Genomic DNA, 25,949 nt, shown 5'->3' on the forward strand with positions numbered 1-25,949 from the left:
TAATTCATTTTCCAACATATGACCCCTCATTGAATCTTGTGTGACAAATAGTGTTTCTAGCTTTGTCCATACTTCATTTGGTGTATCCAAAGACTCAATGTGAAATAGCAAGTCAAGAGAAACAAACAAACACAATGTTCCATATGCCTCATCACATTTGTTAAACCACTTAGGCTTATCTTCATCTTTATCAGGTTCAGTTTCAAGTCCCATAGTTATCCTATTTAATCCTGCTTTCCTTAAGTGAATTGTCATGCGTGATTTCCACTCAAAGTAATTGTATGGAGTTAAGATGGCCATATTTGTTTGATCCATGATGAAGAAATGCAAAGAAGAAATGCTAAAAAGAAAAGAACCTAGCCACGACAATGCCCCCCCTTTTTACTCAATCAAAGAACCCCCCCACAAAAGAAATATGATTTGGCACTTTATTTTAGTGCGTTTACAACTACCACTAGAAAGAAATACTTAGTGGTCTTGATTTCAATGCATTACAAACCCTCATGAAGAGCATATATTGAAAGTGAAACTTAGGCACAATAATCAAGGAAACAAATAGCACCACTGTGATCTACTCGAAAAATCATGCACTTTCAAAAAAAGAATTGCCTCGATACGAGGTCGTATGAGAAAGTTATGATCCTCCGAAGTTTTCAAAACAATAACTGTGCACAGTTACGGCCAAGAATCTGCAATTTCTGAAAAATTTATGCATGAAAATCAAAAAACAACTCCACTAGTGGATAGAGCACAAAAAAATAGCCAAGGTCATAACAAGAATTGTCAAAATCGGAGTTTGTATGAGCAAGAACGAGACATTTGAAAATTGCGTTCAAATTTGCAATTGCCAACGGAGAGGGGTACGGCTGTAGCTTTCCGCACTCGATCCTGCAAAATATATGGATTGCATGCAAAATCTAAAAGATACTCAAATGGTTTTTCGGAGCTACGAACAAAACCCAGAGAACATTTTTCTTGCTGATGTACAGAAGATGTTGCTGTAGTGTAAATCAGACGCCTTTAACAGTTAAAAAACGGCTCCAAAAATCAAGAAACGACCCTAGCAACCAAAATATGACATGCAAATGCTGGAACCTGCAATACTGATTGAAAACTCCAAATATGCAAGTTGGTTGTCAGATTTGAGATTGAAACTCCAGAGAAAAACCGTTTTTGTCAAAACTTTTCTGATTCTCAAGATCATCCAAAGATGCAAGAAAAGAGCATATTTCGTTTTTCAAAAAACTACAATAAAATTTATTAGCGCCCCCCCCCCCCCCCCCAATCTCTCAAATAAGGAAACTAAAATCTACTCTTGCACATAGAAATGCTCCGATACCATGTTAGAATCTGAAAAGATTAATAACCCAGAAAACTAGTGCAAAGAGTAAATATCTAAACTATGAATGCAAATGATACAAAATCAAAATAGCAACACAAAGTTAGTTTCCCAAAGAGTAATGCAAATGCTAGAAGTTTCCCAAAGAGTAATGCAAATGCTAGAAGCAAAATAGCATTAAGAGGATGCAAAAACAAGAGATGCATACACAAGCCAAGTAGCATGTTTATATAGGCTAGGAAGAGGGAGGAGGTGGCAATGCCAACCAATGAGGAGCAACCATCTATCGGACTAAAGATAACAAAGTATCTTCCCAAGATAGCTAATGGATGCTCGCATGTAGGAAGGTGACACCTCACAACCATTCACCTAATAAGACATGCTTTATTAACCTAAGCGAGATTATTAAAAGTGTAGCAAAAACCTAGCAAAATAGGAAAAATAAAAAACTACACTAACAATATTTTGGTAATGTTCTAGTCATTGTATTCATTCCCCCTTTCAGCCTAGGTATCCAATTTTAAAAGTCAATTGAGGGTCACCATGAGTTCCATCTATTAGAACATCCAATTAGGTATCTTTTTTTCAAAAATTGGAGAAAAAACCGACCAAATTTGAAGAAGTTATAAGATTGTGGAATTTATAACCTAATATAGATATATCCAACCACCCTTTGAGTTTCTGTAATGGAAAAAATGGAAAAAATATCCCTTGAATCTTTGCAGTGAGGAAAGATGACTCCCTAAATCTTTGTAGTCGAGCAAAAGACCCCTAATTCTCTGCAATGGAAAACAACCCCTAAATGTCCATGAGGAAAAGGACCCTTGAATTTTCACCGTGGTGTAGACCGTGGATTTTTGCCATTTCTTTGAGAACTGTGTTTTTTTGCCATCAGTAAGTGTTGATAATACACCAGAACTACAGTTTGAGGCATACAACACTTGATTGCACGCCATATCTTGGAATTAGAGCTTGCAAATATGGATAAACAGTAAAATCTCCAAGTTACACTGCAAGGTTGAATTACAAAACATTGTGATGTCGAACAATAAAGAATATGAAATTTGCATACCTAGTCTTATTTGTTCACTTCGAAGACAACTTCTCGTCACAGTACCTGGAATTTGGATTCTCGTCTTTAAAAAGCTACTCAATACCACTTTTAAGATATCTGGAAAAAAAATTGAGTCAGAATATTATGGGCAGCAACTTGAATGTTTCTGCATTTTATTTTTCTGAGTACAAGGTCAATGACTGCAGTTTTCTGTAATTCTATACATACTCTGGTTTGAGGGCACATGAATACATGCTCTTATTGTTTGTCATTCCAAATTTGTGATTTAAGATTCTTTTGAGCAAAGTAATCAGGTACTGTGATGTTCATCAGTGCGCATTTGCTGCACCAATGTTATTTTTGTTACTCTTGTTCATGCAGCATTGTAATTGCTTTCAATGAAGGTGATAAAGAAATCTGCTATTACAGAATGGATCTTGAAGAAGGATCGCATTGTTAGCCCTTTGCAAGGCAAATTTTTACACGTTGGTAATTCTAGATTCACCACTAGAGTGTATTGATTATTATGAATGAATGTATATTTTAAATTGACCTTATCACCCCAAATAGGCACTGATCAGTCCAATTTCTCCCATAACCATAGAATTGACCCTAAGATGATAAATCTTAATTCAACCAAATATATATTTCTATATTTGTTTTGAAATCCTCGTATCTAAAACAAATTGATCACAAGGAGCTTGCATGTTTTAAGATCTAATTCATAATCTTTGTCATAGGGATATGTAATCAATCTGCTAGGCACTAAGCTGTAGATCAGTTACATACTTACAATCAATGCCAAAAAGGGAAACCCACATAGGTTTTGAGAAGCCTAAAGTGCAGAGAAAAACACAATTGAAAGTGTTTCGTGTTTTTCATGTTTGTTGGCCTATCTTCCAAGAGCTTTGAGCATAAGAACTAGGTAAATCTTTAGAAGTTGCTGGAATACAAGTTAAGCAACCAGCAAATAACAGACTACACGAATCACTTCGAACCTAGTATCCAACATACGAAACCCACCAAGGTTGTCCCAAACTAGTCTTTCTTGTCTCTTTCTCCATATAGTCTTTGAAAGGAGTTTATGTCTTGGTTACAACTATATTGTCACTTCCAATTGGTGAACCATCGTCATCTGAACAAACACGATTAAATTGTTGATCTGGACATAGAATATTTATCAAGCTATTTAAAACTCCTTGGTAACCCAAAACACCTTCATTTGAATGACTCCTATATGATTATTTATTTTCCATTATTTATAGTTTTTCCATTCTCCTAAAGTCACACACCAAGTTATTAACATCCATTTTAGGGGAGTCAAAAGAGTTTACGTAATGGCATCCCTCTTAGGGATGGAAAATGACCCTAAATTGACATCACTCCAGAGGGTGAGTAGAGTTTAACCAAATGAGTTTTTTAGGCCTTGACCCTATTGTTGAGATCAAACACTTGATTTGGTTATATAAGTGGGGTTCCAAACTTGAGGTTATGTTAGACTAATGTCAATTATTGGATCTCTTACCTCCCTCCTTTACCCCATATCAAAGGGTTTCTCTAGAATGACCTCTAGTATCAATCTAGACCTCCAAGCATTTCAATTGCTTTTGGATTCTCAAACTGATAAACTCAAATCTTCATCTAACTAAAGCTCCTACAAGCCTTGAGATCCACCACCTTGGAACTTTCCATACTCAAAATTGTGTGTCTAACTTTCCACTGACCTCTACCATGTCCTAATCAATTGTTCTAGCTATGGAGCTCTTATAGGTATCTAGCACCCCCTTGATTCCTTTTGCTCCAAAATCTAAACCTAGACAAAGAATCAACAAATTGTACGTGTGTGTGTGTGTGTGGAGAGAGAGAGAGAGAGAGATGTGTGTGTGTGTGGAGAGAGAGAGAGAGAGAGAGAGAGAGAGAGAGAGAGAGAGAATCTAGTCTCTTAAAACCTCAATTCATGAGATGAGGAGATTCTTCCTTAGCTTCTCTATTAGCTAAAACTTTCTTTCCGAGCATTTGAACCTTGAGAGAAATCTGCCAAGTTTCCTTTTTAACCTCTAAAATCATGTTCATTTCGTTCCAAATCATTGTGTCAACGCTCATCTCCTCTTGATACAACAGTGCGTGGTCATCAAGTGAGGGCGGCACATTTTTTTATTTTTAATCATCCTCCTCGTCCAACATGCAATGCTCAAACAAATTTACATATTCTACACTGACATCTGTGCACTAATATGTATGCAGTACCATTATGTTGGAGTGTATGAAAAGGACAATATCAATTACAATTACACTTTCCTTGACTATGTCATCAAGAAAGAAGTCTAAAGTTATGAGTTTCTAAAAACTCATTATCCCTAGCTTTGTGGTTTTCCCATTGATTCAATAGTTTCTCTTATATCTCTAAATGTATTTGTTAGATTCTTTCCAAAAAAATTGTCACTTACCTAAGGCTCAGCAAAATGTACAAACTCATTAAAGCCAATAAATTTCTGCCAACTTAAGAAAACATCAGTTGCAATTTGTGCCTTTCTATACCAACGAGAACCTTTCCAATGAAATCCCACATAATGAGAGAAAAGACTATGGATCTATTAGGATCAAGAAAAACTAAGGGGGGGCAAATCAATATTGCAGCAATTTTAATCAAATTATTCTTTTTACCACTATACCATATAATAACTGAAATGATAAAGCACAGTAACAAAGCATAGACAACAAGAGAACTCATAACACCATGATTTGATCTCAAGGAAACCCTGGCCAACCCCTGTAGGGATTGAACCCACAAGATAACTCACTACGGGAGACCTAACCCTATTAGGAGTCAATACAATAAATCCAGTACATAAGTCCCTGTTAGGAGAGTAGACCCTTTTAAAGGTCTTCAATCTTGTTAGGAGTTGTATAAACAAAAAGGGAGCTCATTTCTCGAAGATGAAGGTTAAAGCCACCTTCAAGGAATCAATGTCAATTACAATAGTATATACATCAAAAATTGGGTTATATAGATGAACCATACATAGCATCAACACAAAATTAGATCATGCTATCCAAGAGTTAAAACCTTGGATGTCGTCCCTTCAATGCTAAGTAATTGAACTGGTAAGCCAATTTGTTTGAATATCAAAAATTGGGATGTGTCACTACCTCCTTGGACTTGTGTCACTTCGCACTACTATATCTTATTCAGCATCACATACTAACACTGGTAATCACAATAGGAGACCATATACATCTCATATAACATATTCCTGAAGTTGTAGACCCATCTGATAAATCCTCTATTGTCGCTAACCAAAACTATACTAATTGTTCGTAAGGCACAACACTTGGTGAAGGTTTTGCAAATGGGGTTGCAAGCAGAGTGGATTTAACCATGGAGGAAACTCCGTGGTTAAGCGCGCTCAATTTGGAGTAGTACTGGGAAGTCCCAGTGCTTCACCTTTGTGAGCATCACCTAAATCCAATAGTGTTTAGCTTTTCATTTATTCTCATGAGAGATAGGTTCTTGTTGAATCACTGCTCATAAAATATGAGTCAATGAGTTTGACTCATAAACTACACAATTAAATCCTAATAGCAATATCACAATGGAAGAGGTGCTTGTGTTTTTGTACGCTTAAAAACCAATAATGTTTCTCCGTTTGGGATGATGCAGGAATTGTTGATAACCATATAGGATATGTAAGGTGAATTGTGTTCAAAGAATGCGTTGCAAGAGCCAACTGGAATGACAATTGGTATATTTAGACTTTTACTGTCCTCAAGAACTATTATGTTTTTGTTTCTTGAATTAGGAAGTTTAAAATTTTGAATGACCTCCCAACCGGTTTTTCTTTTTCCCTTACATCAATTGATATTCCTTGTGTGCAATTATGCATTTTTAGGCAGTTTAGAAAAGCTAGTATTTTATACAAACCACTCCCCCAGTTAATCATTTATTGCTTAAATTATATTGGACCCTGCATCGTCAAGGTCCATGTGTATAAACAATATCTCTTCCCTTCACCATTTTTAACCTTAGAAGGTTTAAAATGGAAGAAAAAGTGCCACAGCATTTTAACCAAAATGCCAAAGAAAGTTAAAAGAAACTTGAAATACCTTGATGTAAAACATTTTTGATGCTCTCCAAATGGTTAGTCAGCCCAAAAGAGTCCATTTTTTGTCCAAAATGTATACCCAATTCTTCAAAAATGCTCCAACCTAACAATGAATCGAAGCCATAGATCGCAAAGAAGGCAATATAAATAACACTACAATTGCAAGATTTTAATGCTTGAAGAAAAGGAAGTCCATAAATTGCCCATTTTGAATCTCTCCTTTCAAAGTAGATTGAGATTGTAATGAACAACACTTAAAACAGTCTTGGTATGTAACAAACATGAAGAACGGAAAATATAGACCTAAAAGTAAAAAGAGATTTGATTTAGATAAAAATGAATTTAAAGGGACTTTTTTAAGGGTTTTGGGTGCAATCAAATCTCAAGACACACTTTGGTGAGTCTTAGAAACTTGTGAGTTTCAATTGTTTTTGGCAAGACATGGTTAGTTTGATCAGGCCTGGTAAAATTGGTCATATTTTGCTTATTTATATGCCATGCTGTCAAATTACTTAGTGTTTTTTACAAATGGTCATACTATGGACAGTACATAGCATCTTCAGCATCGTGAATCATGTTATTCAATTACAATAACCTTTCAAAATCTGTTGATCACAGTACAAACAGATTGAGGTACCCTTACAAAACTCATTGAAATTTCTGATCCATTGGAAGGACCAGGATGCAAAAAATAGCAGGCTCTTATGTTACAATTGAAGTAATCTTTCATCCACACAACTACCACCTATAAAACCTAATCATATCAATTACAAGAAAAATATCAAAAAATTGATGATTTATTTTTTATTTACAAAATAGACAATATAATTGAAACTTAATTGCATGTAATTGAAAACAGATATGACTTCAAATTTATTCAAAAAGTCACGTTTCTGAGGATCTTCATCAAAATATGAAAAAAAAAAAACTTGAAACTATCTTGTGGCAGAGTCATAATCTTCATAAAGTTTTCTAATAGAACATATTGGCACATTCAAAATAAAGAATAATCAGATACAAAATGTAAATTCATAATTATTGCAACTCTATAGCAATAATATAGTTTCATATAATCGTTAATTAAATCTTACCTTACTTAAAAAGTCAAATAATCCAGTTTCAAGATATTTTTGTTTGACAGAGCCATTTTCATCTTCAACTGACAGATACCCACCACCTTGAACCATTTTGTCACTGAAGGAAAAAATTTCAAGGACATGTTGGTTCTCCTTATTTGATTCAAAATGACATCCTAAAGTAAATTTTCAGAAATCTAAACAATAAAAACTTAACAAGCTATATTGACAGCCAGAGTTCCATTATTATCCTACAGATTATATTTTATACTCCACCTTTGATCAGACAGTTTAAATGCAATACGTCGCCACAGCAGTCCACCTTTACCACCCATAAACGAAAATCGTGCCCTGATCTAGAAATAGATACAATATCAATATCAGAAATCTAGCTATAAACATGGTACTCAAGTTAATGCAAGCCCAGCACCATTAAAAACCACAAAGAAAAGTTTGAGATAGTAAGATACTATCAAAGATATTGAATTTGGAAAGAAGGAATACAAGTAAATCTGCTTCGGGGTAGCACAGTTATGATTTTATAAAGAATGCAATTTTTTTGCTGGCTACTTGAATGCAAAAGAGAACAGGATACAAGTACTGACTTTTCTAGCAAATTAAAACACAAAACACAAAACTATCGATAATCTCATTATCTTCTGAGAATGTAAACAATAATAGTCTTTTAATAATCTCAGATTTCCACAATCCATTTCTAGTATCAAAGAAAGAAAGATATGCAGACTAGCCTGATGAAAAGAAATAAAAAAAGGCAAGGAGAGGAGAAATGGCACACACAACGACGCAAAGGGAGAAAAAAGAATTAAAAGGAAATGAATAAAAACTAAGCAAAAATAAGTGAACCAACATATGCAACAAAATGCATAAATATAAAATAGAAGAAATACATGGCCACAAATAAAAATTGAACCAAAAGATACACAACAAAATAATAGTCTTTGGAACTGAACTAGTATATTTCCGCATATTTCAATTGGCAAATATGTTAAAAAGGGACAAGAAACGAATTAAATAAAAAAATTATTCCCAGATTCAGTATACAATCCAATTCTGTAGAAAAATCATAATGAAGTTAATAAGTTGTCCTTTCCCTGTTTTCTTTTGACTGGTGTTATTAAAAACAATTTTTGGGTATTAAGACAGCAGTGGCAACTTAAGAAAAGACCAATGCAAGCAGAATCGGTTACACTGAATAGAAAGCTGGAGTAGAGGAAAAAGAAAATAGAAAATAGAAAATATTAAGAACCCAGCAGAAAAGAATTGCAATAAGTCTCAATATCACAAAAGATTCAAGTCATACTGGAATGCTCTACCCCTATCACTTAAAAGGCAATCAAATCAAGGTGGAGGTGATATATGTTTTTGATTATTCTCAATATTATGCCTTATGATACTGCTTGACTTTTGTTACTATAGGTATGGCCATTCGAACTTAGTAATCTTGTAACAGAGGAACCAAATAGCAGATGAATAGGGTTCCAAGATCATCTATCTAATCAAGCATGCCACGCAGGTGTCAAACATGGTTCCAATTCGGAAGAAGAATAGTGATGTCTGCCTCTAGGTAGATTTCCAAGATCTAAAGAAGGCTTCTCCGAAGGATCATCACCCTCTATCGTCAATGGAACAAATCTTGCAAATTGTTGCTAGATAGAGATGTTCTCTTTGCTAGATGGTTTTTCTAAGTACAACCAAGTTTGGATGCAAGAAAATGACCAGCAAATAACAAAGTGTTGGCTAAAAACATTGTACATTACTAACTACAACTTACAAAATTGTGACTTCAGGCAACATTTAATGAGATTTCTCTCTCCTCTCAATGATAGGGGAGGCTCCCTTCTTATTGTAGGTGGCTTCAGTAGGAACTTAACTGAAATTACAAAAAGGATGGTTCTCTTGATCAATTCCTTTTTTTTCAAGAATGATTTGCATACAACTCTAATTTTCCGACTTAACAAAAAGTGCCTTATTGCTATGATAATATTGGTGAATCTGGAATTGACGTAAGAACAACACCAGGGACAGCATTTTACTTTTTATATTTTGTGAAACAAAAACAGGAACCCAAAGTCTCCTGCACTTGTCTCGGACGAAGATTCAAGCAGAATAAACAGTAAAGCACAAAGTCTCTTATTCGATACTCTCAAATATAATAAAACACTTACAACTGAAGCCCAAAGTCTTCAACTCTAAGTAATTGCAGCCACTGCTATCAATTACAATTTGTCCTCCTGCAGCACAAAGTCTTAAAAAGTTCAAATTGACTTTGAATGCAATAGGCAGCTCAAAGTCTGCACAATCAAATTCAAATCCCTCTTGATCAAAGCTCCAAAACTCACAATCAAAATCCAAAAAATGTCATCACATAACACCTTGAATCAACACAAAGTTTAAAAGCAAGTTGCCTCTTTTATTGATAGCAATCTTGATTTACATCCAAGCACAAAGTCTTAGTGCACAATACAAATTGACAGAATTTTCTTGTCATGCCAAAAGATGGTTATTTACAATGAGTTCTCTCCTTTATATAGAAAAATAGGAGAGAGAAAGGTGGAGGAAAAAGTGGAACAACCTCAACCACCATGACTTATCTCTAACTAACTACATTGACTTTATTCAAAATTGCATGCCTAATGTGATTGCAACTTAACTACATGAGTTGGTTGTACAAGTCCATGTTATCCTGTGCTTACAACATAGATGCTTTTTACATGTAGCTTTCCTACTGCTATTCTACTTAAAGCATATGAAAATCTGATTTGAAGTATTCACATGGTATCAATCAGCTCTACAAACTTCTATAGGGACTCGCGTACAACTACAGCATCTAGTTCACCGATGTGTTGCGAGATCATTGTGGAACCTTCCTAAGTATGCTTGCTACTCCAAATATCTCTTCGTTACAGATCTCCATTTGATTTTGCAAATTCTTTAATGAATACTTCCAACTTGCAAATGTATCCAACACACTAATGTTGAAGTCATCCACTTCAAGCTGTAAGCGGATGACCTCTGCGAACTTTGTGAGAAGATCTTGATTATTGAGTCTGTTATCTTCAGCGATGATTTCACATGATAGCCCTCTGAATGCCTCTTTGATCATGCTTTCTTGGTTAGTTATCCTAACTACTGCTGCCTTTGCATCTTTTACAAGTACTTGTAGAACTTGCTCTTTGTTGGTCATCATATGTGCATAATCATGGTACATCTCAACGGACGTGATGACTCCGTACTCACACAAGATGTCCAAATCAATCTTTGTCATGCTACTCTAAACACCAAGATCCCCATCTAGCAACTTGAGTCGATGATTGAGGGACTTGAGAATGTCATTCAATCTAGAAGTAGTCTCTTTCCCTTTTTCTGGTGTAACTTCTCTTGACATCGCCGAATGGTGTGCCTATGCAACTATCACATGAAAGTTCCATAGTCTATGAACATCATCATATGAGGGGTCCATGGAAAGCTTTTGATGTAAAAACACAGATTTTAGGCAAGGTATGGATAGGGAGAATGAATGATCTGATCAAGGATAGGGAATGAACAAATGGTTCAAGCTCAAAATGGCTACAAAGTGATTAGAAAAACCATAAACAGGTTTTTCAGGGTCCATTGCACATATGGCCAGCAAGCTTGGAGTTAAGTGAATGAGAAAAAAAATGAGTAACACATTGAGCATAGCATGTTTAATAAGTGTAAAAAATGATACTTTATCCGGCAAGCATGTGGGAGAAACTTCAAACATAGGGAAGCCATATGGAGGTCCATGGAATGCATTGTGGTGGGGTTTTATCTTGCATTTCTTTTGAGAACAAGATTTTACACCTGACTACATATGCAAATAAATGAAACCTTACACATGCAACTTGGAGCAGAAGATAGAAGATAGAAGGAGCAACTTCATGCACACCAAAAGAGATGCAAATCTGAAAATGAAAATGACAAAGATTTGCATTCACAAGAAAAGAAATATATGCATCAATGCCTTAAGGGAAATAACAAAGGAATTTTACCTGAACTCCACCAAAAATGAGAAAACAAATCTTTATCCAAATTTTGAGCAAATCTGAAATAAATCCAAGAGATTTGGGATTTTAGATTTGTCCAATATCACAAGACTTACATAGATTTCAAATTTCACATATTGAGGATTGTCAAAATTCGAATTTGGACATGTGGAGATAGTTGGAGAGACACAATGCCCAAAAATGGAATAAACTTTGACCAAATCAAAGCCACGTGCAAATGCATTCAAAAACAGCGTCTAGGGCATCATTTTAAGCTTGGAATGATGAAGAACAAGCTGGAAATAAAATGCATACCCTGGGAAGCTCTTTGGAATGATTGGAAACCAAAAGCCACCAAGAAATGCAATGTTTTTGGTAGAAAACGTTCCCTAGACGGGCTGTTTTTGACCAAAAGCATGTAACATATGAGATACAATCACTCCAAAAATCACCACTTCTGAAAAATGTCCAAAAATAAATTATATTTGAGTTCAAAACGTGACTTTTTTTGAGTGAAAAAATGTGCCCAAGGGTTGCCAATACTTGGACACACATTTAGATAGTGTTTGCATATGAATATGATGCACAATGACCCTCCAAATCCACGCTGAAAGTGAAAAACGGGATTTCTTGCATGAAACGCACATAAAAAACAATGTGTTCTTCCTAAAAAATCGTCACTTTGCCCTAGATAGAGAAAAACGCAACTTTTGGGAGCAAACACATGTTATAAAATACATGCATATCCACCAAAAATCACCACTCTTAGTTGACCATTTCAATTGCTAATGAAAACACGTTTTTAGGAAGCATATGTATATTGGGAAATATATGCAACATGATATAAAATCTCCACTTTTGCTCCAAGTGGAATTTACAAGTCAAAACGCACATATCAATAGCATTTACATGTTTTATAAAACATATGCGGTTGGCTCAAAAATCGCTAATTATGACTTAGAATTAAAGGAAAGCACATTTTTTAATTGAAAACATATGTATTTGGGTCCAAAATCACCACTTCGGCTTAAAATGAATAAAGAACTCATCTAAATTTTACATTTACATGTAAATGAGTTTCAAAAACCCACTTTAAATAGTGATTTAAAAAACACATGCATTTAATTGTTAAAAATGTACTTTAAACACAATTACATATGCAATCACATTTAAAAATCACACTTTTAATAGTATTGGGACTTAGAATTTATTGAAAGTGGATTTTCATGGAGTATTTTGCATGTGGATATATGCAAATATGAAATAAAAATCTCACTTAAAAACTTAAGTTGTCTCATGTAATTATATTTAATATTTAACTATAGTTTTAATAAAATAACATGAAAAATAACCTCGAAATAAGCTAAATTCATAAAACATAAAAAAACTATGGTCAAATCAACTCAGAATGTATTGAAATTTTAAAATGGACCATAAAATCCACTTTAAATATCACATACAATGCCCACTTTTATGAAGTTTTTTAATTGAGATATGTAGTTGACCTAAAAAAAACCCACTTTTTTCCTTATAACTTGAGGTAAACAACTCAGATTTGGACCTAACTTAGCTTGAATTGAGCAAAATTCCAAGGGCTATTCACCTAAGGCAGAAATAAGACCACAAACTATTTAGAAGACAAAGAAAAGACGAGAAAGTTAACCAAAAATTGAGAATTTACGATGGGAGAAGGAAAACTCTTCCCTGCAAATAATTGGAGATAATCTCAATGGAAATTTTTCAAAGGAACACATAGACAAGCCTACACAAAGAACAATTTGAAGATAATGAATTATTTTCATGATGCCTCATCAATGCGTTAAAACAAAGAGGATGCGCCTACGAATCCATGAGAGCATTGCATAGGGTTGCCTCAATTTTGTGATGTCAAAATTGAGGATTGAGGACAGCCTATCTAATGAAGGAGCAATTTTCTAGAAGGTCATGGAGACAGTCTTCAAAGAATTAATAGATTTAATCATTCTAATTTACCTCGATGATTTGACAGTGTTTTCAAAAAGCAAGGAGGATCATTTCAATCATCTAGAAAAAGTGTTATTTAGAATTTCCTTGAATCCAAAGAAGTGTGTATTTGGAGTTCTACAAGGAAAGCTCCTAGGGCATATAGTCTTTAAAGAAGGGAGTTCCATAGATCTAGAGCGAGAAAAGACTATCTTAGAACTCCTGCAGCCAACAAACAAGAAAGGAGTTTAGTCTTTCTTCGAGAAGATTAATTTCGTCAACAGGTTCATTTTCAACTTTGCTTGAACGGTGCAACCCATTAGAAAGTTTCACATGTACCCCAGATGAGAAGGTCGCCTTTGAGAAGATAAGGCAGCTATAGCTACCACTCCAATGTTGTCAAATCTGTATTTCTCAAAAGACTTTATAATCTATGACTACAACAGTGAATACAACCTTGTTATCCTAACTCAAAAGGGAGGAAATCAAAATGAAGAACACACTGTCACATTTTACTCCATGAAACTCAAGGATTATGAGGTCAAATATAACTTCATGGAGAAATAGACCTTTTTCTAGTTAAAGGCCTCAAAAATTCAAACACATGGTCTCTAGAAGTAAGAGCATGGTGTACGTCACACATCCAAGTGTGCGAGAATATATCACAAAATGTGAGATTACTGAAAAAAGAGCTAACTGGATCACTAATATTATAGAATGTGACATGGAAATCCGCCCAACTAAAGTAATATGAGGGAATGACCTCTATGAATACAGTGCCAGAAAGGATGAAGGAGCTGAAAAAAGAGCATTTGATTCCTGTTAATATGTTGAAGAGACAAAGGATTGGATAACCGATCAAAGAAACTTCATGCAAACCGATAGGCAGATCAATAGGTTGCAAAGTACTAGATATTTCCTTGTTGAGGGTGTGTTTTTCAGGAGGAACTTCAAGGGAATTCTACTGAGGTGTGTAAACGAAGCACAGAGCCAAAAAATACTAGAAGAAATGCATAAAGGCACCTCCGATGGACACCATTCAACTAAGGCTACTGCATTCAAAATTATGCGGATCAGTCAGTTCTTGCCAACCATGTTTGCAAATTGTTTTAATTTGGTTAATAAATGTGAGAAGTGTTGTTGAAAGACGAAAGAATTATGTCATTCCCCTACCACCCATCATGGTTGATGAACCCTTTACCTAATGGGGCTTAGATTTCATCAAGATGATTAATCCCCCTTCAAGTGTCGAACACAAATGGATTTTGACTACTACAAATTACTTTACCTAATGGGCAAAAGCAAAACCACTCAAGAATGCTACAAAAAATGAAATTACCCACTTCCTTGAAGAGTTGTTGTAATGTCTCCTTTTTTGGGACATTAGCAGTCTCACTTTGTGCTTTATGTCACATTTCTAGTTATCCAATCTGACTATAAGTGTGTCACTCGGATAAAAGAGCGTAGTTCTGACATAAGGTATAACAGAGTCCTCAAATCATCCCTTTGTAACCATTCCTTTGCTACCAACCACCACATTTTTGTTAGAGAGCACTCTAATCTTGTTCAAAGAAGAAAATTCCTTCAAGCGAAAAATTAAAGAAGCCATTGAAATCAATAAGCACCCCTCTAATCTTAATCAAGATGAAGGTTGGATCCTTCATCATTTTTGGCATCCCTTTTTATTCTTCGTGAGAAATCAGTTTCATCATCCTTGACTAGTCCCCTATCTCTTTCATTTTCCCTCTCTTGCTCTATTTCTTCTTTCTTGTCCTTGCTCCCATTTCTTGTTTCTTCTTGTCCTTGATATTTTTCTCAGGCTTTATTTTTCTTCTTTCTCATTTTCCTTTATTCATCTTTTACAATTTTGGGTTTCGTTGCTTTATTTGATTTTCTTACATTAGTTGTATAGATCTTCATATATATATATATATATATATATATATATAATTTTTCTTTTAGATAGATGGATGGACGGATAGATATATATATATTTTTCTTTTGTTGTGTTCTTTCTTTAGTGTTATGTATTTCTTTAACTAGTCTTGTTTTAGTCTTTTATATGTTTATGTTTTGTTGTTGTATAGTTATTTATTGGCTTGTTTCCTTTTACTTGTGTTTATATATATAATTTTAGTCTTGTATAGTTTCTAATTGTAGTATTTAAGTAAATTTAGGATTCTATTTATATTATTTATTGTTTTCTTTATTGTTCCTGAAAAAATAAAGGCTTCCAGCTATTATTTTCTACATTTATAGTCTTGGTTTCACATTTATGTTTTGTATTTATATGTTTCAGTTTATTATTTGTTTTCATATTTATTGGCTCATTTCATTTAATTTAGATGTGGACTCACTTGATTTTTCTTTTTATTTTGTAGTTAAATATACTTGCTGGTGCATTTATTTGCCCACACTCATATCCTTGCACATAGTTATTTATTCACTGCTTTGTTTTAATGTATTTATATATATACATGACTATACATATTAATTATTTATATTTATGCATAGACAAGTATGTTTGTACATATTGTTTCATGTTTATTTACTTGCTAGTTTAAGTTTTTGACCTTAACTTTGATATCATTTTCTTTGTTTTTAATTTCTCTTATATATGTTTTCTCTTGCCTTGGTTCTTGTGCCCATCCCCCTACCCACATGTCCCCCATCCCACACCCTTCTCCTCAGCCCCCTCATTTTATTCACCACTGGTCTGCAATCTACCCATTTTCTCCTTCAGATATCGCATCCTAATGATGGATCACAGTGTGTCATCAGTAACGTTAGTGCAAATGAGAACTCGCAATTAGTTCCATAAATAACTATGCACAATATTATGGATTGTGGAAAACTGCTATCTTTAAAAAAAATTGCCTAAAATTTGAAGAATATATTTTTGAAAAAAGTGGAAGTTTGCCTTATAATGAGAAAACATATTATTAGAGGTCAAATAGCACAAACGCAAGTGAAAAGGGAACATTAAGAAAGTTCCACCCCAAGCCCAACACCTAGTTTATGACAACAACCTACCACTAGCCCAGACTGATCAGTAAAAAGTTACAAATTATCTGTTACTTAAAACTATGAAAAAAGCAGATACATCCATAAGTTTTCCATCATGTAATTCAGTTTGAAAAGATCAGATTATAACTCACATGATCTTTTGTAGAGCTGTCCAACCAGAACGTATCTTCTGCCAGGTAATTACCAAACAGGGAACAGAAAATATTTTCTGATCCCCCAGCTTTTGCGGCAATGCCTTTCAATTTCTTCCAGCATAATTTCAAAGCTGTAGCAGATCCCTTTTCGATGTTATTTCTGATATTTGCAATTTGAACAGGTTTGGTGAGTGCATCCAACCCTCTCCCTATCTTATGTGTCAATTCCAAGAAATCATTGGGCTCTGGCCCTTCAAAATTTCTTTGCAAAGGGAATGGAATTAATACCTGCAGTATGTTGACCCAAATGTGCTAGGCATTGAATTGATAAAGGTATCAAAAATATTTCATCATCACTTGTACAGTCTCATATTATACCACAGTATAAAATGGAATATGCCAAAATGAGGAAAGAATAGGATAATTCATGGTTTAATATGTTACCGAGGTTCATGCTAATCCCTATGATATAGTTAACTCATAGTAGGGATCCTCAAATGCTTTTGCATGGTCAAATGAGACAATCTAACTCCAAAATAGGAATGATAATATATATGAATCATCCACTTTTTATACAAGTTTCTGCAGTCTAAGAAGCAAATAAAGCTTACCCTTTCATCTGGGCTTGTTGACAGGCTGTGCCAATGATTTGTTGTTATATCTCGAAAGTTTTCAAATATCTTCCTCCCATAACATGTTGCAATGCTTTCTGGATGGAACTATGACAGAAACCAACATAAAGCTCAAAAATTGAGAAGCTCTGCACCTGTATATCATAGCGAGATATTGAAGATAAGGACTTCAAATCAAAGGAACTCTTTACCTGAACCCCATAATGTGGACTACTGCAATGCATAACACCCATAAGCACTTTTGCATCTTTAGCAGCATCAGGATTTTTAGAGGCACTAAAGCTTAAGTGCTCAGCCGAGGAAATCGTTATCTCATTAACAAATTTGTGTTGTTTTCCATTCAGAGCACTTGAATTTGCATTTTCTAGTACCTGACTGCTATGCATGTCAGAAACATGATTCAATGCATCAGAACGTGATGTCCAGGCAATGGGAATCAGATCCTTGGGAAGTGAGCTTGTGTCAAGTGCCAATGAATGGTATCTTACAACCTGCCATTTTACAATGCAGTAGCCATATAGCCATTACAGTCGTGTATGAAGTATGCAGAGGTTTGTTTGAAAATAAAATCAGTTGATCTATTCAAATCTCATTGTCATGTTAGACATACACCTCGACTAATTGGACACAGTAAAATGTACCGTGTCTAGATGACAAATGGGATATTCCCTTCTAGCAACAGACTCACCCGAAATCCAGAACCCACTCCAGAAGGAATATCATGAAAAAGTTGGCACCCGGTGTGTTCAATCTCACTGCAACAAAAGAAGAGAAAATTTCACTCAATACAAAAATTATTATTAATTATCAAATACAACGGAGCAATTCCAGGTTTAAAAAAAATGTCATGTTTCTTCATGTTATTAAAACTGTGTCCATCTAATAATTCTAAGTCATTAATATGGTAACAAGCCAGAAGCACACTGGCAAACATCCAGTTACATAAGACCTGACTTCACAGGCCACTAGGAGTCTCAGGTTTAGTCATTTTGTTGAACTAAGCTGTAAACATTTTCATCTATATGATGCCTGTCTTGGTTACATAAATTGTACTTAATGACAATCAAGATGAGTACATGGGACGTTTAGATATGGGCATAGAATATGGGTGTAAATTGTGATTTAAAAATTGAATTGCTAGTCATGTTTAATTTGTTTTACAGTCAAGTAATTCATCATTTTAAATCTTTATTGATTGCATTTGTATTTAATGGATTTAGAAATTTATAAACACATGGAGTGTATTACTTTATTTTCAGCATGTGCATGTATACATGTGTTCATCTCAAGATTAACCGCACGCTCACTTGTAGCCATGTGCTGAAAATTTGTGTCACGTGAGATCATCAAAGCGAGTCACATCCATCAAGAGCTTTTTTACTACGGGAGTATGAAGCCTTGATTAGCCCAATTTGTACAGCACTTACATTGTTGTTTAGTAAATGAAGCAGCATTGAGAGTAACATGTAATGAGCTTTCTTGCACCACTTTGCAAGAGAGTACCAAACATGGTCATATCATGAGTGTGTCAGCCCATGCTTTGTAGAAAACAGGAAAAAAAACAGAAACTAACTTTAGCAGAAAACTTGGTAACAGAATCTATGCTCCATAGAGGCACTAAAACATCTATGTTCCATAGGGGCACATTTCCAGCTCTAAAACTGGTATTCCTGTTCCCAACAGTGTTTTAGAGACTGTATGATGGCAGGGGACATTGCTTCATCATCCCTATTTTTTTCCAAAATCTGAAAATAGCATGAACCATCATGGGACACTTGCAAAACTTTTAGCCATCCCCAAGATGAGCAGGGATGTCTGAAATGTCCGTCAACCATCCTATGGATGTCCAGGGCCCAGGCATCTCAAATGGAAATAAATATCTTACAGGATTTATATTTTAAATTCTTAAGGTTTACTAATTCGTTTTCCTTTCTGACCTTCTGATTGTCTGTTGTATTGTTTTGTAATTCACCAAGTAGTGTATAGATGAATTATCAACTCACAATACAATGCTGTTTATAGTCAGCAGAATTAAGTCAACAAGGTCTATTTTCAGAGTTAGATGATATTGCAATAACTTCTTCTTAAGATTTATCAACATTGCCACCCAAACCCAAGTCAGTTACCCAGTCACATTCATAGACTCTGATTGGCCATTTTCATAGCATTCAAAGAAGACGATGATTGCTCTTTTGGTCCTCACCCCAAAACAAAATGCAGTCTACTTCACTACAACGGGAATTTCTTTGGCCTTGCATGTTAGATGTGATCCAATTAGGAGTGTGCCTCCTAACCCTAGACAATCCCCAATGAGCATTATCTGATCTTAGATTGGTCCCTTCAAATGACCAATGGTGACAGTACCACCTTCACTCTTTCTAATCTAGACAGTGATACTTAATGATCTCCAATTTTCCTTTACAGTTTCTCTTTACTTTTCAGGGTTCTTGTTCCCTTTTCATGGGTATTTGTACCTATTTCTGACCACTTGTTTGGTGGTTCTCTTTTGTTTGTATTTTTACTTCTGTTCTTTGCCTTACTGGGACCTTTCTAGGTTTCTCTTCCTAGAAATCACTATTGTTTACTTCTGTCAAGTCTCGTTGACCTACTTTTGGCCATCCATGGACATTATTATAATTCCTTTCTACCTGTCTATAGGTGTTTTCCTCTTACTTGGAGCACTCCTTTAACTCAAATGTTTTTTGATATTTCATTGTATGGCTCTTTATTCTAAATTGTTTACAATTTAACTGTTTGAACTCCTCTCTTCTCCCACATGTGTATATCCTCTATGTAGAGAAATTTGAGAAAAATTTCAAATTCGATGTGACTAGAAAATGTTTGCTTCCTTCACGAAATCTTATAGTCTTGCCTCCATTGATTTATGATCTTTATTCTTTGGAGATAGATGAGTTAAATTTAGTCTGAAGAGTAGAAGTAACACACACATTTGACCATAATCTCAAATTCAGTTTGACTACAATAAGATAGACGGGTTCAATTTAATCTCAAGATTAAAGGAAACTAGTAGAAATTTGGTCTCAAGAGTAAAGGCAACTAATCTAAGGGAGTAAAGGCCTTAATATCAAAGAAGACTTACTCTCTTAAATAAGTAATAACTACATTGAATGAGCAAGTCAAAGGTGAAAACTCTTAACACTCACATTTTTAAAGACGATCTTTGGTAACTAGAGCAAGAGTCACATCAAGATCAACTTCTTCTTTCTAAGATAATATTTGAGCAATATATTTTCCTGGTACTTTTCGATCCTCTTTTCAATTGTGTGAATGGAATCAATCAGTGATTAAACAATAGGTTTAGAAACTTTCTCCAAAAAGTGGAAGGGCATTCCTCTATCATGACAATTCACCATTCCCACTCAACTAGATCAGAAAGTAACCTATAAAGGTCACCCTTTCAAACTCAACTAGAAAAAACTTGACCAAGTTCAAGGTTGCATTTGCTAATGATAACTAGCTATCACCAAACTCAACGATACATTCTAGGCACCATGCAAGAAACTAAAAAATGACTTCATCAAACCAAGTACATACTAGGCATCATCTAGCAAAACATCACCTAAACACATGTCAAAGGAGAAATATCCTAATCCTTCAAGTAGACAAGTGGCATCATCCCCCAACTCCATCTTTATGGCATTCTTGAATGTCTCATGTTTATATACTCAATTGCCCACATACCAAGTATATACTAATCAGATATCTAGCAGAAGAACATCATCTTAACACATGTCAAAGGAGAAATGGCCCAGTCCTATAAATGACAAGTGGCATCATTACCCAACTCCATCTATATGGCATCCAACACCACCTTCTTGAACGTCACATGTCTATATACCCTATTGTCTACATACCAACCTACATCAAGAAACAATTTACAAATAAGAACCACATCATGAAGAGAGTTGTCTTGGGTTTAGATGGTAACTCATTCATCTCTTGCACTTCCTTGTTGTTGCACTTTCTTGTTGTTGCTTACCTTTCTTTATCTACGTAACTAAGATGCAAAGTGGCCTATTTTGTGGCACTTGAAACACTTCATGTGACTGAAATTCTTCCCCTCATCCAAACAAATTGGTTCCTCCTCTTTTCTCTTCTAACTGTTTCTTGGGTTCTTTCTTACAACGTTTCCTCATCTTCCTAGTGAGGGCTAGGTTCTAACATTGTTTTATCGTAGCTGAAGCAATCTACACTTTAGTCTTCTCATAGATGAAATCATGCTAGAGCTTCTTAAAAGTGGGAAGCTCCTCACATGTGTAAACAACCCAAAAAAATGGATCCCAAGATGGAGAGAACCAATTTATAACTATGGTCAATGACTTAGTGTCCCCAACATTCATCCCGATAGAGAAAAGTTGTCGAAGCTTAATGATCTTCAAGAGTTAACTAGCCATAATGCCTATATCACTCAAGTGTGTAGTATTGAGCTTTTTTTAGTGTTATTTAGTGGGAAATGTTCATAGTTTGATGGAGAGCAATCAAACATCATACATCTCCTCATTGTCTTCTTCTCTATAAAGTGAGGGGTGAAATGGTCCTTCATTGAATTTAGTTCATCTTAACCAACTTTTTCTTATGTTCAGCTAACTAAAGGGGATATAAGAGATCCAACATCCGTCTCCATAAAATTCCTAAGATTGTCCTCCTCCCTATATTTCCAAAGTGTAAAGATGGAAGTTTCCCCTAGATAGTCACATTGTCTAAGACACACATCACACTTGAAACTACTAGGACACACTAGAAACCATTGTTCCATGACTCTCCGTGAGTTGGGTCAGCATCCCAAGTCGCCAAGTCAGGTCAGCCCTGCCGGATCCGAGTCGACGAGCTGGATCAGCCCTATCAGTTTCAATATATGATAGCAAAAGGGTGAAGGCAAGGGTAAATCTTCATAAAAAATTCATGGGTTTTGTCACTTTGTTGAGTCACTGCCGAGTCATGGCCCATTCTAAGCCGGTTTCGCGAGTCGAGTTACCCTTGCCAAGTCAAGGTTGGGTCCAATCAGCCAGATCCAGCATCCATCTCCATAAAACTCCTTATATCATCCTCCTTCCTATATTTCCAATGTGTGAAAATTGAAGTTACCCCTAGATAGTCACACTATCTAAGACACTTAACACACTTGAAAGTATTAGAACACACTAGAAACAAACCTATCAGCCAGAAACAACTAAAGTCAGCAATCTAGCACAGGTGTGGATCAGCAGTCAAGGTATCTGACTCTACAACCTCTCAGAGGTCCAGATCTCTTCAATCCCTAAAAAACTCCTAGGCACAACAATCTATCATAACCCCTTGAACCTATCATGGGCACAAATCAGATTCTATCGCAGAAGCTAGGGCATTGAACCTGATGAAACCTTCCAATTACTCCTTTGCACATGCAACAACCCTTTCCATTCACAAAAAACTTGGAAGATATCAGATTTTCTGCTGTGATATGTTGATTTCCAGACCATTGAAAATAAATTCAACACTCAAAAGATTTACTCCTAACTATAAAGAGCTTAATACTTATGTTGCACAGCATTTCCAAACAGAGAAGACGGGGAGGTAGGGAACCCATTTTGGGGATGGCGGTCCAAGAGCCATTTTTTGTAAAAATTACTGGCATGTAGCTTCTCCATCTTTATTAGTGCATAAAGCTACAAGTTCTTCATTATAGTTGGAATAACAACTTCATGGTGTACCAAAGCAAAAGAAGAATAGCCTTGGGTTGGCTAGCTGGAATATTCCCATAGGCCACAGTGAGCCTAAGCACAAAGCTTCCATGCTTTGCATTGCATCACTCTTTGTCCCTCTCATACACAAAACATTTCTAATTATTCATTTTACTTTGTAGCAAGAAAAAAGAGAATGATTAGATTTTCTAGCAGTTTAATTTTCTGTATTAGTTATCTTTTCTTGAAGTGCTCAAGTGAAAGGATTTAAAAGAAACAAATAATAAGTGGTTGGATCTTAAGTTGTGTTTTAAACTCAGAGATATACGCTTTTATCACTCTTCTAGAATGTTAGATGAATTAATTTATACCCTTCTCGTGCCTGTTACATGTTCTTTTACTAGTCAGGGAAGGTTGATTCTTAACCCATTTATGATTTTTGTCAAGTCAAAGCTTACTCCACACACAAATTATATTTCTAATTATTCATTTAACTATGTGAAAAGAAAAAAGTGAGATAAGATTTTCCAGCACTTTAACCTTCAGTATAAGGTCTCTTCACATAAAGTGCTCAAGTGAAAAGATTTAAGTGAAACCAAAAACAAGCTGTTGGAATCTGAAGAGGTGCTTTAAACTTTGAGATTTAAACTTTTATTCCTCTGTCAGAATGTTAGATCAGTGAATTTATACTCTTCTCATCCCTGTTGCATGTTCTTTTACCATCTAGGAAGAGTTCTGATCCTTGACCAATTCTGTTTCACTACTTGTCTTTGTCATTAATATCAAATATACATAGCCTATTTATCATGATTATTTGCTGCCAGAATCTCAATTTGAAGCTCAGTCGTTTATGTTGTCTACACTTTGTGTCAGCCTGCATGGAGTAACCTAGTTGTGCTGCTGCAGTTGCTAAGAAGTCTCTTAAGAGGTGCATGTTACGCCACTTTGACATTGTAGTTAAGTGAGCATTAGCTCAGAGGCATTGAATAACACCTCGATCTTGTCACACAGTACAAGAAGCAAGGGTTATCAGTGTCTAGCATTATAATGTCAGTACCAGATTGTTGTTCATTTGGTGACAAATTACTGTGTTATGTTTGGGATCAACTAGAGAGTGGCGTCTGATATAGGACACAGTGATAGCCTTTTGCACTACTCCCATTCTTCTTTGGCATCCTATCTTTGGCACAGGCTCTTTCTCGAAAACATCATTCATAACAATCCAAATTCCTTAGTGTTGCAATGTTTTCACACCATCACCACATTACAAATGAGGACCCCCTCTTTTCACTTAGCAAGTAGTAGTAGTGATTGTAGGTGGTCTTGGTGGAAAATTTTCAAGTCTCCAAGTCTTAGAGATGAGTTTGGGCAACTTTGGCTTATTGAGTAGTCAAGTTAGTGTGAGCGAGAGTTGGGCTAAACTAGTCAAGGATATGGAGATGAGTTAGAACTTTTTGAAAATCCTTGTTCCTATTTCATTTTCATCATAGAAGGTCAAAGAATGTTGTATGAGATAACACTAATGGAGGTGCGTTGAATCCTAAAATTCGCCCTAGTCTAGAATTTGTTAGAAACTCCCAAGATCTATAACTCTTATGATCCTAAGCCACTCTCAGACATCCTGATAGTGTTTATGTAAAAATAACTTATAATATGATAAATTATATGTTATATTTTATATACTTCATTTTGCTCTCCCAGTTGAAGTGATTGAATTGAAAAATTGGGAGTTAACTTGCAAAATGAAATATCCTAAGACTAGGTCAGAATTTGACCATGTCTCAGAACTCCAAATCACGACACTAGGTCGAAATCCAACCTCATGTCAGGATTCCCCATCTCGACAACCCTCAGAATTCTGACCAAGTGTAGGTGATCTCCAAGTAACTAAAAGTCTAAAAGGCGAGAGTCAAGTATAGACTAATGAAAAGAACCAAGGGAATGAGTGAGAGGATAAATCAATTGATAATTTAATCCTGAGAGTAGATCGGAATCTGACGACCTCTCAAGATTCTCAATCCCAAGAGACCCCAAAATTCCACCCCATTTTGCAAGTAAGATCTTGGCAACTGGTCATATTCTGTCCAAACCTAAGGGCATTTGAATGAGTGATTTCAACTCCAAGTTATTAAAAATATGGAAATTGAAGATGAAAGATGAAAATCAAATGAAATCTTGAAGGAACGTGATCAATTATGGAGATAAATGTGGATTAAAAAAATCAAAAATTGGAATAGATTTCAATTGGCTAGAGGTGAAAATCAGACTGAAAACATAAATATGAGCCTTGAAAATGAGTTCAAATTTTAAAATCACAAAATAAGAGTGGAAAAGGATAAAAAGACAAAGTACAAATAAAGTGAAATCAGAATTTATGTTGACACTAGGTCGGAATCCAACCTCATGTCAAGATTCTTAATTTTGACATGCCTCGCATTCCGCCCTAGTTTAGGCAGATTCAAAATGGATAGAGGGAAAGATCCTAAGTCTTGAGGAAATACAAGATTCATTGAAGAAAAAGATAATCCGCCTCCCTTGCAAAATTCCAACAATTCCAAAAACCCAGCCCAAGTATGAAGGTTTTTCAATGAAAATTCCGAACTCTAAGTTGGTCAAATGGTGAAAAGTGAAGACTAGAGGCAAAGATAATAAGGTTTGCAGGAAGAAGATCAAATTATTTTGAGCAAGTCAGCCTCTCCAAAGAGTATTGAAAGGTTAATTCAAATCAAATTGATTGACTAAACAAGGGTTGGTTGGCCCAACCAAAAGGTATCCCTCTTCATCCTAAGGTGCCTATATAGAAAAGTGGGTTGATTTCATTTTACATCATACCATTTGTCTTCTCAATGAGCAGGTCGAGTTCACTATTTGAGGAGAGCGATTTTATCACAAGGGGGCAACAATTCCATGATT

At 35.3% G+C, this 25,949-nt stretch overlaps 1 protein-coding gene across 7 annotated transcripts in view; it reads right to left on the reverse strand.

Moving 5' to 3' along the window:
- Positions 1–25,949, reverse strand: part of EMB1997 (para-aminobenzoate (PABA) synthase family protein) — a 123,792-nt gene that overhangs the window by 26,810 nt on the left and 71,033 nt on the right. For all 7 annotated transcript variants that reach the window (XM_089831498.1, XM_089831505.1, XM_089831504.1 and 4 more), the window contains 6 exons: positions 18,044–18,110; positions 17,547–17,846; positions 17,335–17,442; positions 16,721–17,011; positions 7,849–7,928; positions 7,588–7,690 (listed from right to left, as the gene is read on the reverse strand). In XM_089831498.1, coding sequence (XP_089687624.1) covers positions 7,588–7,690; positions 7,849–7,928; positions 16,721–17,011; positions 17,335–17,442; positions 17,547–17,846; positions 18,044–18,110 — 949 coding nt within the window. The remainder of the gene's footprint in view (positions 1–7,587; positions 7,691–7,848; positions 7,929–16,720; positions 17,012–17,334; positions 17,443–17,546; positions 17,847–18,043; positions 18,111–25,949) is intronic.

This window comes from Cupressus sempervirens, chromosome 5 (genome assembly GCF_028749045.1).
Source record: "Cupressus sempervirens isolate cs-2001-9-10 chromosome 5, ASM2874904v1, whole genome shotgun sequence".
Lineage (NCBI taxonomy): Eukaryota > Viridiplantae > Streptophyta > Pinopsida > Cupressales > Cupressaceae > Cupressus > Cupressus sempervirens.